The 17,196-nt window shown below is 40.2% G+C and overlaps 1 protein-coding gene across 1 annotated transcript in view; it reads right to left on the bottom strand.

The window, feature by feature from the left end:
- Positions 1–17,196, bottom strand: part of LOC143172797 (netrin receptor DCC) — a 579,706-nt gene that overhangs the window by 280,795 nt on the left and 281,715 nt on the right. The window contains exons 4-5 of the mRNA XM_076362578.1: positions 13,558–13,708; positions 13,058–13,194 (exon numbers count right to left, since the gene is read on the bottom strand). Coding sequence (XP_076218693.1) covers positions 13,058–13,194; positions 13,558–13,708 — 288 coding nt within the window. The remainder of the gene's footprint in view (positions 1–13,057; positions 13,195–13,557; positions 13,709–17,196) is intronic.

Below are 17,196 nucleotides of genomic sequence, written 5' to 3' on the forward strand. Positions count from 1 at the left end.
CTTCTCAAAGGACATCAGGTTTTTACATGGGGAAACAGCAGGGAGCAGTGGCTTGTCCAAGGTCCCTCAAGAAATGATTTGTGTAGGCGGGCACCGAAAAGAGATTTTCTGAGTTGTGGCTTCCCTAGTTACAAGGCACAGTGACAGTCTGGATAGAGCTGTATACAAGCTGCTGGCCTGCAATCCTCTGCATTTGCATGCAAGAAATGCCGAGCTTTCTCCTGAAGGGCTTTGCCTCTCCTGCCGTCCTTGGAGTTCAGAAAGTCCTTTCGGAGCAGATGACACATGAGGTGTCCAGCAGGAGCCTGCTCGGTCTGGCAGTTACCTCCATATCCTCTCCTACCCTGCAGAATGACATTCTTTTTCCTAACAACCTGATTCAACAGAAAAAAGATTACTTCCCTTTTTCTTTAAAGGGAATCATTTTCTGTTATCTTCAACAAAGTAGACTTTTTGCACGTAATAGCCACCTCTTCTTCAGTTAATCCGTACAAATCGGTGGGGAGAGGAACAGGAAAATGGAAGTTAAATAACTAAATATTTTGAAGAGGTCACAGAAGAAATAACTTCACATTAAAGAGCATATTTACTAGACAGATGTCCGTGGGCTGGTGCATAGAGATGACCAAAGAAATCTCCCATGTTGCAAATTAGTGTGAACTAGAGACTGAAGATTTAGGCAAATGATACATGGGTAGGAACGTAAAAACAAAAAAAGGTAAAAGAAAGGAAAAAAGATGACTAGAGCGAACCAACTGAGCAAAAAGCTATTGAAAAAAATATTCAAACCGCTGTTTTAAAAAAGATACACCGCTCAACAGCGTTTGACAATTTCACATAACTGAGTTTTAAAACTTCCCTTGCTTTACGTATCAAAAGCATCTGCACCATGAATGAATACACTTTTCCAATATTTAAAGATAGAGGAAGGAAAAATAAACACAAGTTGCCACAGGCCCCCTGCTAACTTAATCAACCTGCAGCCTCTGAGACTTCTCTGTTTGGAACAAAAGATATTAGCTGAAATTAATACAATTTTATTATGCACCTATTAATAAATGATTAATTTTCAGACTTCAAACAGATCCTGTTTTGCGGAGACCTACATTTCCAGCAGCTCAACGCAGTAGAAGTCCAACTCATTTTTTGTACAATAAGCAATTTAGAAGAGGCAGGTTCAAAAGTTAAAGAAATGAAAATTAGCCTAACAAAACCGAGCCCAGCTCACAGTGCTGCAAGACTGTGCTAATTGCATTCTGGTAAACAGGGCTGCAGACACACAATTTACTAAGCCAAATTTGGTGGAAAAAGTAATAGAAATGCAGATTATTGGACTGACCTATTTTGAAGACATTCTTTTGGAAGGAAGATTGGATTCATGGGCCAACTGCCAGTGTGCTAACGTTCCCCTCGGCCTCCAGCTCCAGAATGACGCCAATGAGCTGGGAGCCTGAGAAATACCCTAAATATTGAGAGGAGACACAGCTCCATCCCAAACACCACCTAAAAACCAGACCTGCTGTTCCCAAAAGCGCTGTGGGTCTTTCCTCACCTCTGTGGGTTTGCTTTTTTCCATCCTCAAGCCTTCCCCTCCCTCCTTCTACCCATCCTTCAGAAGTCCAGCTTGGCCAAACAGCCGATCTTTTCTAATGATCTTTTCTGCTTTGAAAGAGGCAGCTAAAATAAATATTTTAAAAATAGCTTGACACTTGGACAAGGGTCTCAATGATGGATAGAGCAGTACGGTCCTACCCAGAGAGGGTATGAGTAACAGGTCAGAACCACAAAGAAAAGCTGCATTTTCTGGTTTTGCTGTGCTTTTCCTTTCTGTGCATGGCTGTCTACCAGGACCAGAGGGAAACAGCTTAAAAATTGCAACGAGAGCTCCCCCCCATCTCAATTCTCTTCTTTCTTCCCCAAAATTGCATGCAAATAAGGACAATGGTTTGAATGAAATATTTATATTATTTTTCCTCTTCTCTTGTTCTGGCTATTTACAAAAGTTCCCAGAAAAAAAATCACGCAGACAGACTATCATCACAGCAATGAGGGTCAAGTCCTTTTACCCCAAACCTGAACCCCGTGTGAATCTCAGCACTACACATCTCAGCAGTCTGTGCCATTCCATTCACAATTTTGCAAAACTCATGGAGAACCAAAATATGCAAGCTTATTTACTCATTTATTTTTTTAAGGCTCGCCTCTCTGTCCAGTTTTATAAACACCTGCAGTGAACTTTTACTTCAAGTTCATTCTGATCCAGAGCTCAGGTTCAAAGCGCCCAAAAGAGGAGCTCCTGCACAGATTTACCTTCAATTCTTGGGTATCATCCGTGACAAGATACTGAACTCAACCGCTGCCAACACATTATGAGCTCCAGCATTTTTAAGTATCAGTTCAACTCCAGTTTACAAACCTCCGAGTTAATTTGGAAGAAACGTTCTCCATGAAAACAAATTTGTTTTCATGATTTCTTCTCTTATGTATAAAAAGGTGGTTAAAAACACGCATGGTTGTGTCTAATTGCCCTACAGCTATGCTTTAATTAGGTAAGTTGTGAGAAAATGTTGCTCACAAACCCCATGCTGTGCATACCTAATACACCTCTCCAAGGTTTAAAAGGGAGTAAAAAAAGAAAAATAGATGTCAGCCATACAAGTCCTTCAAAACTAACTTAAGTCAAAGTTATTTAAAGTATGTTAGAAATGCTGCACATTTTAAAATCTGGCTTTGACTGAATGTGCTTCTACTGTTCCTAGCCCTTCCCACCTGATGGGCCGTGGTTGTTTCAAATGCCTGTAGCTGCTGTATAGCTGAGGATAAAGCAAGCTTTGCTCGGGTGATGCCGTCGGTATCCTCAACATCACGCTGCCGCTGGGGCTAATATTCAGTGCAGTTGGCATTTCACCGAAATTTTAAGTGCCTCTGTGTGTATATAATAAATACTATCACCACGCACTGCCTGGCTGCATTCATTCTCCACTGGAGAACTTCGCCACTTCAGCAGCTTTTCTGGAGTCCAGGACCACGTTATAGTCAGACTTTGCAATAAGATACGGAATTACAGGAAGAACAAAAGTGATTTTCTGTTAACTGTGTAACTATATATCTAAATATACTCATGAAAATGAACTTGTGCTTGTGTTGAACATCTCCCTTGGGCAGCAGGAAAAAAGAAATCCTGTTATTTCAAAAGCCGCAATTATTTAGCAGTCATAGCGAATTCAGTGCCAGCTTGTTTATGCAGTTCCTGTGAACGATGATGCAGCCAGTGTCTAAATTGAGTTCGCTCTTTCCCCCGGCATAGCAAACTGTTTGTCTAAGCTAATAAATGTACATATTAACCCAGCCACCTCGTAGGAAGCCTGCTCTACGCTCTGTTCAATATTTTCCAGTTAAACTAATCAGAACCATTTGTTCAAAAGTCTTTTGAGAGCCTCTCCCTCGCAACTGGACTACACGTACTTCGTATGCTGAATCTGAGTAGCCTCGAAGTCCCAAGTGGTTTTAACAGATCGCCACTACTGTGAGCTGTAAATACTTTCCCAGCGAGCCGTAAGCGTACCGCTGAAGCCAACATAACACACTTTTAGGAATCTGAAAAACAGCAAAAGCTAGGAAAAGTCATGGGAATAGCGCTAGATACTTTCGTTAAGAGTAACAAATTTTTCAGTCTTGGACACTCTCCTGCCTTCTTTTTTAATAATTGAATTTTAGCAGCTGTGTTAATTCATGTTAACTATGTAGTTTAACGGGAACTACTCCATAACATAGTGCAGTTCACCATTCATTTCATTTAGGACCTTTTATAGCCATTAATCAAACCGATGGCCAATCATTCTTGTCACACTGAATCAAACCAGAGCCAAAAGGCAAAGGGAACAAAAAAAGGTCTAATGAACGCTGCCATTCATCTCGTGTTATAAACAGAGAGTACAGAGAATCACAACGGCATGTAAGCGCAGTGATGACAAGTCTCCTCTTACCTGTGAAACTCTGCCCTAACTCTGATTTTAAAGATGTGATATTTCAGGAAAAAAAAAAAGGTTTTGTCCTCCATCAACAAAACTACTCTGCTAACGATAAAAGGGATGACGAAAATCAGGCTGGAAGGGACCCTGAGAAGTCACAGTCCACCCCACTGCCCCTTAGCAGGATCTGCTTTCATTTACACATGCCTGATAACCGCCTGTGCAACCTGTTCTTAAAACTACACACACGTCTTTGGAAACTAAAAGAAGCTGTAATATGCAGACACAGAAGTTACTGATTTATTTTTAAACGACGTGAGTGTGCTTTGCAATGAGATCTGCATATTTTGACTGTCTTATGAAAGTTCCAGGGTGACTTACGCTCAAGCACCTTGCTGCAGAAAGTACTCTGGAGAGCTCGGGAACAGACAGCAAATCACTCCAAGGGCAAAAGAAACCACTTCTCTTGTTACAACAGATATTCATGCAGTTCTCAATTTATAGTACAAGAGATAAAGGATTATTCTCAGAAGTAACCCAGCTGTAAGCTCTTCTCTCCACTGAGACAAAGAAACAAACTAGAAAGTCAGAGCTCAACAGCCAAGGGTCAGGTTAAGTACGGGGAACCACTCCTCCCTGAGGAAGCCTTCTGTTTAAAACATTTCGTTTAAAAAAAAAAAAGCTTTGTTTCTTTGTTGGTTTTGGGGTTTTGTTTTATTTTGTTTTAAACAAGCTGTTTAAAATGTATGTCGACATCTGTTGTTTTTATTTCTCAAATCCGGCCAGCAATATGGGGAAACTCTCATTTCATTTGTGTCGTCTTTACTTATCGTTTTCCATTTTTTTGGAAAGCATATAACATGCTCTCCCTTATTGGCAAGAGCATGGTGCTAAACCGTGCTAATATATTAATTATAATACCATACTATGAAAGATTCCTAGTGTCATTATTAGATGTTCACAGAAGCAGCTGGATGCTACAGAGCAGATGCCATTGCCGAGGAGCTGCACAGTGAAAGAAAATAGACCTCTTCTCTGGGTTTTGTTGTGGTTTTTCTTATCCTGTTTAACGCTCAGAAAAGAGAGGTTTAATTCATACTTAAATGTAAATACCAAAATGCAGTAACTAGTGTAATGCAACAATTACACAGTTATAAAGTAATAATGCTAGCGCTTTTAAAAACAGAGAATTTATAAAGAAAATATGTATTTTTTTTTAATACCAATATACATTAAAAGTTGGTGAAATAGCAGGTATAGGTCTTCTGGTGTCATATATGGCTCAGTCCTATCACTGAAGCTAAGCTTTTCCCACTACCTCTAATGCAAAAGACCCACATCCTCCACTTTGAGCTTTCCATATCAACACTGTTCAAAAACCTTCTGTACAACACAATTTTAAAGGGGATGTTTAGTGGTAAAAGGAGATATTTGGTGGTAAAATTTTGAAAAGTGCATTAGACCTACGAAGGAGATTCTCAAACGGGCACTTCAGCTCCCAAACCTCACTGAAGGTCAAGCTGACCCACAACAGCTAACCCACATTTTGATGCCAAAGACACTTCACTGACCCCGCGTTAACAGTAACGTTTGCACACAAGATTCACAGCTCCCCCCGGCATGTTACTCAAGGTCGTATTTAAAAAAACAAACCAAGCAGCAAGCAAGCAAACAGAAAAAACAAAGATTTCTATCTCCAAAGGGTAAGGAGCTTCTCAGTATTGCTCAGGGTCAGACTTGGCTCCCAAAGTTATTTAGGCACTTCTCTAAATCTCATTTAGCACCTTTGCCCATAAGCAAAAACCAATCTTAAGAAATCTATGCAAAGCCCTACAGAGCCTAGAGCCAAAATAGAAAACTTAAGTTAGAGATGGCTGAAGTAGGTAGCTGGGACAGCAAACTGTGCCATCGCCTGTTGGGATGGGGAACATCTCTGTTGGTCCCATGCTATATTCAAGAGTTACACGGGCAGGACCGTGCACGGCACTCCTCTCCCCGTGGCCCCTACAGGAAATCAGCCCGCGGTCACCACGATGGCTCCGCACATGAACACACCAACGCACTCGATGTTTCTGGCAGCAGAAAAGCTCCCTTGTCAGAGAGAAAATAGCTTCTTTAACAAGCTATTTGGCAGAGTATCTCTGCAACTATTGCAGGCTGATCCACACAATTAAAAGTTTAAAAGTCAGACTATGCATAGACCTGGTATAGTTAACTTTCCAACATTCATTCGCCTTTGGATTCAAAGGGATTTCTGTATGAATATTTTTTCCCTTAAACATAAACCTGTAGAACATAACCAGACACAGCAATTTTCCTATGGATCAGCCAAGTGAGCATCGGTATCACAGAGCTCGGTAGGTATATTTATTTTTAATAGGCTTGAATTTAAACACCATTAGCAGAAAATGGCAACACTGGAGTTTCACTCGAGTACTTTCTACAAGTGTCAGGTGCTGAGTAAGCATTTGATACTCTTGATGCATTGACAAGAATTACATTTCCAGAATGGTCTGAATTCGGCACTCGACTCCCATTCCATCCATGGCAATAAAAATTAGCTGACTGTCCTTCAATCGCACATGGGATTAAAGGGATGAGCTTCCCTTTACCTGCGAGTAGGCATTCACCTCATTATTCACAGACTCCATTTAAAGGAAAATCACTCAGAACAAATTCTTCAAACTGCTCTAAAAGCAAAACAAGATATTAAACAGGATTGGAAAAAAAATAACTGTATGGGAATTCGCAAAGATCAGACTGCTGTTCGTTCCAGTCCAGCCTCACTGCCAGTAACAAGCCAGTATCAACAGCAGAGTAAGCTGGGAGAAACTTTGTGGTAAATAGGTATAGAATAATATGTGCTTATATTCTATTATTATATAATAAATATACATAATTATTATATTGTATTATTATATGGAAGTGGATGCTTCTTCCCACAAAGGATTAAGTCAACCCTGAAGTTCACACACACAAAAATATATATAAATATAGATATGCATATATATATCTTCTGTCTATATATATAAAAGCCACACACACAGAAGAGAGACTGTTGAAATCCTATTTTCTATGTTGTTCAATGTGCTCATATCCAATAAAACAATACCAAATCTTGACTCAATCTACAAATCTGTTGGTCCCAAAGCTATACTCCGATAGGAAGCTCCACAGATTAACATAACACTGCTTAAAAGGGAAAAAAAAAATAATAGTCTCATCACCTTTAAATTTGCAGCAGAGATGTCAGCACTCATGCCTACTCAAATATTTTGTCTGCCTCAAGGGCATTCAGTCATGACATGAGTTTCTTGACTCATTGAGGATGCCCGATAAGTCAGTCATTCTGCTCGGACCGCTTGGCTGCACTGCTTTATGTAGTTTAAGATATATTTAAAAGAAAAAAAAAAATCCATCAGAGCATCAAGCGTCTTCACACGTAAAAGAAAACTGCAAAAATTTCTGCAAAACTCTGCTGATTCCAATACTTGCCCTGACTCAGCACGACTGCAGCAGCGCCAGGCATTTAGTTATGCATATGCTATCTTGTACCCCATCTTCAAGCGTCCTATTAATAAAATACTCTTCACGCACCGCTCTCAGCAAGGACAGCCCCTTTCCCCCCCACCACCCTTTGAAACTGTTGCCACCCTTATGTTTTTCCTCTTTTCAGTTGCACCACTCCAGAAAGCAAAACAAGTCTGAGGTCAAGAGAAACAGAGGAACTTACAGTAAAAACCTGCCAGGGCTCAGCCAGCTTTACCGCAGAAAACCTGTGGCACTACGCGGTGCTTTACAGTTTACTGTTTGTGCCAGCAGAGACCCCCGTTAGTGCCAGAATTCATCAATTCTGTCATAGGGTTACACAGTTCTAGTACTGTGATTTTTAATTTCTTAAGTATAAAAAAAAAAATCCTTGAAGGGAGTAGCTAATGTTTTGAGATCAGCTAGAGGGTACCCCCCCTAACATTATTTTACTGTAACTACTTGTATTTAGCACTGTGCGACCGTACCATGCTCCCCGTTAGCAATGCAATGGTAGATAAATGATTTCAAAGGGAAATATTTCAGCTTCAGTTGCATAAAATTCATTTTAAACACTGTCCAAATGTATTTTTCCTGGATGGAAAATATAACTGGCTTCTATGAAGCCATTGAATGCTATTGATTAGGTAATACATTTTTTTAAATTCTCTAAATAAAGGGGAGTGAACACAGAAAGAGTTATTGACCCATCTAGTCCAGCACACCTTCATCTTCGAAAGCCTGGTTACATTTCAGCAAGTAAACCCAGTATTTCCAACAGTTTGGGTTGCCTGTCCCACATTGATACCCTGATCAAGAAGTCTCTTCCCAAAGCCTAATTTAAATATTTGACTTTCATATTTTCAGGTGACAGAACCATTAATTTTCTCTCATCTCAGAGCTAGATACCTCAGCTCCATCAACCTTCTGGGAAAGGGCTTAAGAACAACAGATTGGACACTTCTGTCCGCTTGACTTGACAGAGGAGCTGTAGGGATGGAAAACCTACGTTGCTACGTCACAGACTCAAAGTTACACCTGCAAGAAATATAATGAATGGCATCAATGTTTCCGTTTACACCAAACTTTTCAGTATTGAAACTTAACAGGAAAACAAATGGAAGAGAGGCAAGTCTTTGCTTTGGGGAGAGATTGGGTTTTATGTTCATTTGTCTCATTTTTGCCTGAAGTAAACCATCATGAGATTTATTGTAGATTACTGCGCCAGCTCACGTATACGTATGCCCTGTTCCATAAAGAACTATAAACTCAGAGCAGAGGATAATTAAATAGTCTATTCTGTGTTTGGTTTCTTCAACAAGATCGCAAGACACGAGCAAGTTTGATTTACCCCACGGAGCGGGATCACAGAGGAACAGAACCTCAGGTTACTCAAATTTTCTTGGGTTCACCAGTTTCGGCAGAGCTGCTGCAATGTCCATCCGCTGAGGATCCGCCTGCTTCTCTACAGGCAATAGGATAGCTCTGGAAATTATGTTTCAATGAGTATATGCTAATAGGGTACATCACTGGGTTTGACTTTTAACATTAGCAGTAGACTATAACTGCTTGTGTAAATATTTCAGGACTAGTGCGTTTGTGCAAGGTCAGCTGAAGCAGCGCTCACAACAGAAACATCAGAAGGTTTCTCATTTTTCATGCTTTCATTGCTGTGTCAAACCACGTTATGGTGATGCAGGCTTCCTTCTTAATACTACTCTCTACCTAAGTGCTTCACACACAACAACGTGATCCATGCCTGCTTTATTCAGTGCTTTCCGTGACCTTGATCCCTGAATAACCATTTTGCTACAGGAATTTATGCAGCAGAGTCAGAAGTAAAACTGATTTGACCAAGATGCACGGTGCTTACAATCGTTCATTCTTGTCAAAAAGACTTAGGTGATTTTATAAGCCACTTGTCTCACGTGGCCTTACCTTTGATGTAGCTTTTCTTCCGCAATGGCAAACAAAACTAGTGCTAAAACCACTTCATATTAAAAACTCCCTAGTAAAAGGCATTTGCATAGAAAAAAATGCTTCCAAATTGCAGTCATTTGTAGCTTATACATATGGATGCTCGGTAAAAGTTAGCAACAGTGTTTTTCTGCAAACACTGTCTTTCAGATTTTTTTTTTTTTTTTTTTGCTTTTTGCTACTACTTTCTCTTACTTTAGGCAATGACCTAAAATTATCTCAAACCAGCATTCCTGACCCAACACTACTGGTAAACTGTTCCCTTCTCTGGTCCTCCTTAAGGGACATTTTAGGAAGAGAAGATAAAAAAAAAATATATATTACCTCAATCTTGATCCGTTTAAAAATAGCTGCCTGATTCAAAGGCATTGATGGTGTAATTCTGAATATATGCATTATTATGCAAAGAATAGTTGACAAAGCTCTCAACCTCAGAAGCAGCAATGCTCTTCTCCTGCCGCGCCAACACTATTAGAGCTATAGTTTGGTCTTTGACCCAAATAAGGGATAGTCCAAATACTCAACAGAAAGAAAAAGAAATGATGAATGATGGCATATAAGCAAATCTATCAGTTCAGTTATGACCACCTACAGAAACCTGGATTTATAGAACTAGATCTCTACCAGGACCCAAAACCCCAGGGTTTTATCCCACCGCCAGACCGGGCTGCAATCAGAGTGAGATCCCACAAGTAGGTAGAGGGTATGGAAAACTTTTTTCTGGATTTATCTCACTTCCAGAACACTTATGGAGTTGGGGCAGGGGGGTTCTTTGCTAAAACAGCTAAGCAGACTTTCAGTCCCGCTTTACAAGACACGAAACAAAAAAGCTATATAAAAAAAAGCCAAACCCTTCAGAGGCCAAAAGGGAACAAGCCCAAAATCCACTTCTGAAAGCCAGAAAACAGAAAATAATTGTAGCTGACACTGGTTAACACATTTAATCATCTTGAAACATTTGTTTAAACACTAAGCTCTCTAAAGCTACTGAGTACGCAGATGATTTATACAGTAACTAGGTAACCTGCACCGGACCTTTTAATTTTCATTACACAGGGAGATGTGGCTAAAATATTGCCAAAAGGCCACAATGCAACATTAAAATTTAGCAAAATACATTCTCTTCTTGCAAATTCATTTGCCTCTTGCAATTTTAGGCCTATGTCCAACACAGAAGGGGTTATTTTTAGCTCTTTAAAAGAACTAACAGGAACTCCATTGTGAAACACACTCTGTTTCTTGCAAATAGCCTCATTATTTAAAAGATCAAAAGCATCTTGGTACCATGTGATGTAACTAACTTTGATCTGATGTTGTCTACTCAGACTTCAGAGGAGATAATTATTGGACTGTTAAATTTTTTTGCACTCAGACTGCAAATGTCTCACTTATCCCTCTTCGCACTACAGATACATTAACAATTAAAGGATTACATCAATATTAAAAAATGTGAGTCTTGCAACAAAATACTGATGGGCAATTTACAGTTTGTTAAATAAACAAGCATATTAACTCTAAGGAAACACACAGAAATATCTGCATTTGTATCTAGCCAAAGAAGAAAATAAAACTATCAATTAATTATTCTGTTTATGAGATATAATGATTACATGAGAAACTTTAGTGCATTTGAGAGTTTCCTACTGGTAAGGATGGATTCAACAAACAAACAGGTTCTGAGCAAGTTCGTAGCCCTGGTATATTGCTCTGGAAAGACAGATATCGGGGATCGCTGTCATCATCTCTCCAGTTTAGTCATGTAATTTCTTTTGAATCCTTTGAACATTTTCTGTTATTAATACAAACATACCTGAACACGACGTTTCATTTCCAGTTAAGTCTGTCACCAATGAGTGATCTAACTCATGAAAATAAGAAATGTACATCAATACTGTGCCTAAGTTACAGCTCCGTTTTCTTTCCATCTGCTCCATATCTGTGAATTCCATATGCGAACACAAACTTTACCAAAGAAACCTCTGATCTACCAACAGGGTCAATACAGTTGCACTGTGCCACGGCAATGCAGTTTTGGTTTCCCCTTGAGACTGCAAAGAGTCAGCAGAGGTGGCATCTTTCACCTTTGTGTCGGTCTAGTTTCATCCTTAGCACTATCTTGGCATTCTGTCGTCATCTTCTCCTGGAGATTTTCATCATCTGGTATTCATCCCTGCAGTTGTGTCATACTGCCGTCACATACCTCTCAATGTGCATGAAAGTTTATGTACCTTTAATTTCTACATGGCACACTCACAGCAGAAGGCATAACGAAGCCAAAGCTAGACGCGTTACAGACTGAATGCAGACGGGAACAAATTTTTCAAAAGGTACGTAAAGGACTTAAGATGCAAAACTCCCATTAATTTTCATGAGAACTCCATGGTCAGAAACCATCTATGCAATAATGCATACAACGATCCCGCAGCCACAGTTGCTCTTACCAATAGATACTGCAATCTATTGTTGGGGTGAAATATCAGTGTAATTTACTGCACACTAGATTTGAAATCAACATATTTCAGTAAGGCAAATAAAGTATACTGCCCAACAACTTACCTGCCTTTTCAATATTTGATTCCTTAAAATGAAAACAATTCCATAATAAATGAACTTCCACAATTACAAAGCCACATTTTTATTTTTATCCAGTAAAACAATGTATTACATTAATGTACCTAAAGAAATAGAACTGAACCCTCCATCACCAGTAATTATTGTATTTTATTATGGCTTGATAAAAGGATATTGTTATACAAGCATTGAATATCCTATAATCCAAATTAAGGCTCTATTCACTAATGAAAGTGTTTTTCATGCATAAGCTTTAAAGCCAGAATGCAAAATGAACAGCACATTGAAATATGTTATTGTTTGACTAAGTATTAACTATGCCGTTCTTTAGATCTGACTGAATAACACTAATGTAGCCCGCTATTGTTCAATGGTTTAAATAATGAAAAAAGAAAAAAGACGGCTATTAGGTTTAAGCATATTTTGGATTCCATTAATATTTGCCATGAGGAAGGAGCATGGGGGAAGCAGGTTCTGTCGGGAGGGCGCTTTCATAAGACTTAACAGTGGGAACCCTCGGAGCACCACTGCTGAGTGAGGACTTCGATGAATTTACTTGGACTTTTGTTCATTTGGTGAGAAGACACTAAATACGTTGATTTTTCTTATCTTACCATATTGACTGTTCGTGACCCAAAAAAAAAGCAGCTACAAAACCTGATTTTCAACCCACTGTGCTTGACATCATGCACAACAGGGACATCCGTTGTACTGCCAAAAATAAGGCTTCAGGAAGGAGAAATAAAGGGAAAGGACCGTGCACAGAAGGCAGTAGCAATTAGCATCCGATACCATAAGATGTTCGGCCACAGCAAGGCTACCAGGCACCGGGGGAGTTATTCAAAGATTTACAGGACTTGGTTTCCATGGGTGTGAATACCTGATCAAAGCAGGGAAGGGACTTGTACGGTTTGCAGTTATTTGGAGTTCTGAAAATTAAGTCATTCTGGAAAAGGGAATAATTAAAAATGTTCTTGGAACAGCAAAGTGGGTGCAGTTCATGTACTCACCCATCACTGACAGCTCTGCGGAGCCACTGCTGTTCTCGTTTTTGTAGGTGACTACACATGTGTATGTCCCAGAATCATCGTCAGTCACGTTTGATATGAGTAGGTTACTGCCAGCCAGTAACGAATACTTTTTGGACCTGAAACATTGATAACACATGTCCGCAACGTGTTAAGGTGCTACCTCTATGTAGAAAAAATACACAGAGTAAATTATGCTGTAAGTAATTCTCAGCTGTGATTTTTGCTCTTAATAGCTTTACACTTCCATTTTAAATACCAGCCAGGTGACATTTATGACCAATTTCCACCCTTGGATTCGGTGCAGAGATGAGTTATAGCAGCAGGTTAAGAGACACGTCTAGTCTCATCATTATTTCGGAGGAAAACCTCACGGCCTCCAAGTCTGCCCCACTGAATTTAAATCATTACTCAGTGCCTTGCCTGTACTTTGCTCAAGGAAACGTAGTGTTAGAGATGCGACCCACAAAGGACTGAGCTACCTGACAGGGAGCACTTCATCTCCTCGCAGCCACGTGAAGGTGGGAGGGGGGTACCCAGAAACGCAGCACTCCAGAACAGCATCCTTCCCTTCCATGGCCACCACGTTCGACGGTCGCTGAAGGAAAAACTGCTGCCTGTGCAAGCCTGGATCTACGAGAGCAAGAGAGACAGTTATCATCCATAAAAAAACCCCAACAAAACAAAACAACATTCTTTTTGTTGGGAATGGGGAATGTAAAACGCCTGATCAATAACAGGCCCGAGAGACCACAGCTTTCACAGATTCTTACTGATGGGAAAATAGAAAAATCATAGTACGGACATATAAAAAGTCTATCAAATGGCAATCTTAGAGCTGCTTACAGGTTGAACCCAAGGGAGCAATTTGAAGGCAGAAAAATACCAGCTTTTGGGAAAGCGAGAAAGGACTGTTTGCAGCCTGGTATTAAAGTCAGGTCTTTGAAAGCCACGGGAAAAGGCAGAGTCGTGGCAAGAAAAGACAGAGATATACATAAGGTTAAGAGTGGTGCTGGATTAACGACACTATTTTGGAGTTGCAAGAGGGAAGTTCATAAATACAGCAGGTGAGAGAAGACAAGGAAAGCTTCAAGTCAGGAAAACACAGAAAATGAAGAATGAAATAACTTGAAAAATGTGAATTGAGAAGGAATATGTAGAGAGATTAGTGCCCCAAATTCTCCTTCGCCTGACCGAAGGCGTCCACACGGACGCCCGCATGTCGGAGGCTGTCTGACAGCCCTAGACACCTACCTGTGGGCAAGCGAGCCGAGCTTTAAGATGAGCTAAATCTCTCCATAGTGCCTCTGACTGCCATGGGTGGATCACCACTGACCAGGGGACAACCCACATTCAGGTGACAAGCTAGACCCAAACCCCACCCATTGTGCCCGAGGTACCAGCAACCAGAACCATACACCAAGGAAATCAGTTGGGTTTGTTTGCTGTTTAATGGATCTGTTCTTTCTCTCAAAAATGACTTCATTTTCTTATCACAGATGTTGAAACAAATGTGCTGGACTACAGCCATTAAACATTACTCCTTGTTTCCTGACACAAACATAAAAATTACACTATATAAGTGAATATTCCCACCAAATTAACAACTACAAGATCTTCCAGGATCATCTGCAAGTAATTAGCTGGTTCTCCCATACAAGTAGAAAGAAACCGTAACTAGCTGCATGCATTTGTTACGGATTTACAACAGCATATTTCAATTTCTTACTGTAACCAGATGGACATGAAATTTCCAGCCATCAGTAAGTGCAACTGATGCAGAAGTTACCACACACGACTCAACAGCTTCAGTCTGTGAAGACATCTTAGCTCATCACAGCGACGCCTTTGGCCTGTGAATGGCATAGTATCTCTTGCGATAACCGCAAATACACATACGACCTTAACATCTGCTAGTTAGCTACCATGTATTTAATTGCATAAAACCAAAGCTTTTTTGTTTGGTTGGTTGGTTTCTTGTTTTATTTTTTTTAAAGTCAGTTGTCCAAAGATGAAAACAGATGTCCAAAAGCAGAAAGCAAACAAAATCCGTAAATAGTATCCAGACCTTAATACGGGAGTGTCTCCTTCCCTTCAAAAGTACTTAGTTCTGAAAACGCAAAGAGGTCGTCTTTGATTAAAATAATGATCCTAGTTAGGACGGAATATGTGAGCAGCAGTAAGAAGCACAGCAATAAAAATATAGGGAAAATTACATCAATGAAGATCAAATTTGAAGTTAGAAAAAGCAGACGATTGATTATTGAAACCAAACGCTTTAGTAGAATACATTTGGCTGAAAAAGTTCTTCAAATACATCCGCAATAAATGGAATCCCAGAGCTGGTATAGGCTGGATATCAGACAAAGTTGCAAAATCCTAAAACACACAGAAGTAGCTCAAAACGTATTTCTGTTCTGTACTTGGATAAAGCAGGATAGCACATTCATATTTTACAGTGACGCAAAATACATTTTTGTTGTATTGGAGACTAGAAACAATGTTAATGAGACATCACTACTGTCTTAACTCCTCCAATGAAAATAATGTTTTCATTATAACTCTGTCAACAATCTGAAGATCAGTTAATAACTAGCACAGATTAAAGCCACACCATACTTCAAGCAAAGTGAAAACCAACAGTATTTTATTTGGGATTTTTCTTCTCTCTTGTGATTTGCCTGGCAAAATTTTGGACGTTCTTGAGGGACATAACTGAATGAACATCCCAGTGAAAGCAAAACTGTTAGCGTTAAGGTATGCAGGCAGATGGCTAGACCAAGCACCAAGCCCAAGGTTAAACTAAGAGGGTACCAGCGTGAGAAACTGCCAAACACTGGAAGAGGAAAGTCACTGTCCAACACCAAACTGGGACTCAAATATTTAGACAATAATGGCAGGTAACAGAGGATGGACTCAAAGCTAGGTAAGTATTTTTAATTATTTCGGGATCCTTTAATTAACCTAAAATCATCAAAAGGGCTTTAGTCTAAAATGCATTTCAGATTAGGTTTTTTATTTAATGGGTAGTGTCACATCATTTCAGCATGAGAAAATACCACTACTATACATCCCTGTAACACCTCTGCTTTTATCCCCGCTAAAGCTTACATTTAATAATCATCTTGTCGCTTGCCTAGCTCCCTTTTCCAACACTTATTCTCGTTTCGGACAGCTCCTTTTGCCTCCAGCAGCCATTCGTGCCTGTAACGTGGCAGTGCCTCGGGCTGGCTGCTGCTCACCTGCTCTGCAGAGAAATGCCCCATTGCCTGGAGGAGGGACAGGGTCCCGTGCTCTGCCATAGCACTGCTATCGCCCGCTCTTCATCATTTCCATCTCTTGCTCCATTCAAGACTCACAAACAGAAGCCTAAGCTTGTATTTGAACTTTTCCAAACTCCCTAATGATATAGCCGCTAGCTGAAAAGGTGGCATCTTCTCCATGTCCCTCTTTCATCTGGAAACACAGCTCAAAAGCAGATGGAAACCAAACATCTCAGTTGTGAAGCAACGTTTTGCTGCTTGATTTCCAGTTGAATAGAGAGTGCAGGGTGCAGCCAAAGTTAGCAGCTTAAAGCCACACAGAGTTGAAGAAAATATCTGTTACAGGAAGGAAAAAAGAAAACTCATCTTTTTCAGAAAATAATAGGAGGGAGAGAGTTGTGGTTTCAAACGCACGAAGATCAGAACTTGCGCATTATTCAGGCAAGTCCCCAGCAGGGGCCAAACCTCCCAGGAGGTGGCAGCTGCGCCCTCCGGCATCACTCAGCATCGACTGCGCTGAACACAGCCCACAGAAATCAGTCGGTCCTTTTGGCCGCGTGGTAAAGGCTAGCATCAGTTTTACTACCAGAGGGGTCTGGATGGAATAACTAACACGTTTTGTTTAAGCATCAAGAAGCAAAACCGCAGCTTTCATGAGACAAAATGCTAGTTTCCCATGAGTACTTAGTAAGGAAGACTATTAAAGTTGGCATATCACAACCTCTGGCTTTGTACCACCTTCCAAAAAACCAGAGGTGGTCTAAAACCAGAGCTCAGTAACTAGGACATGAAAGGCAGCGTTATCTGAAGCTACAATTACTTAACTATAACCTTACAAAGAACCAAGGAGTCTCCAAA

This window comes from Aptenodytes patagonicus, chromosome Z (assembly GCF_965638725.1).
Source record: "Aptenodytes patagonicus chromosome Z, bAptPat1.pri.cur, whole genome shotgun sequence".
NCBI lineage: Eukaryota > Metazoa > Chordata > Aves > Sphenisciformes > Spheniscidae > Aptenodytes > Aptenodytes patagonicus.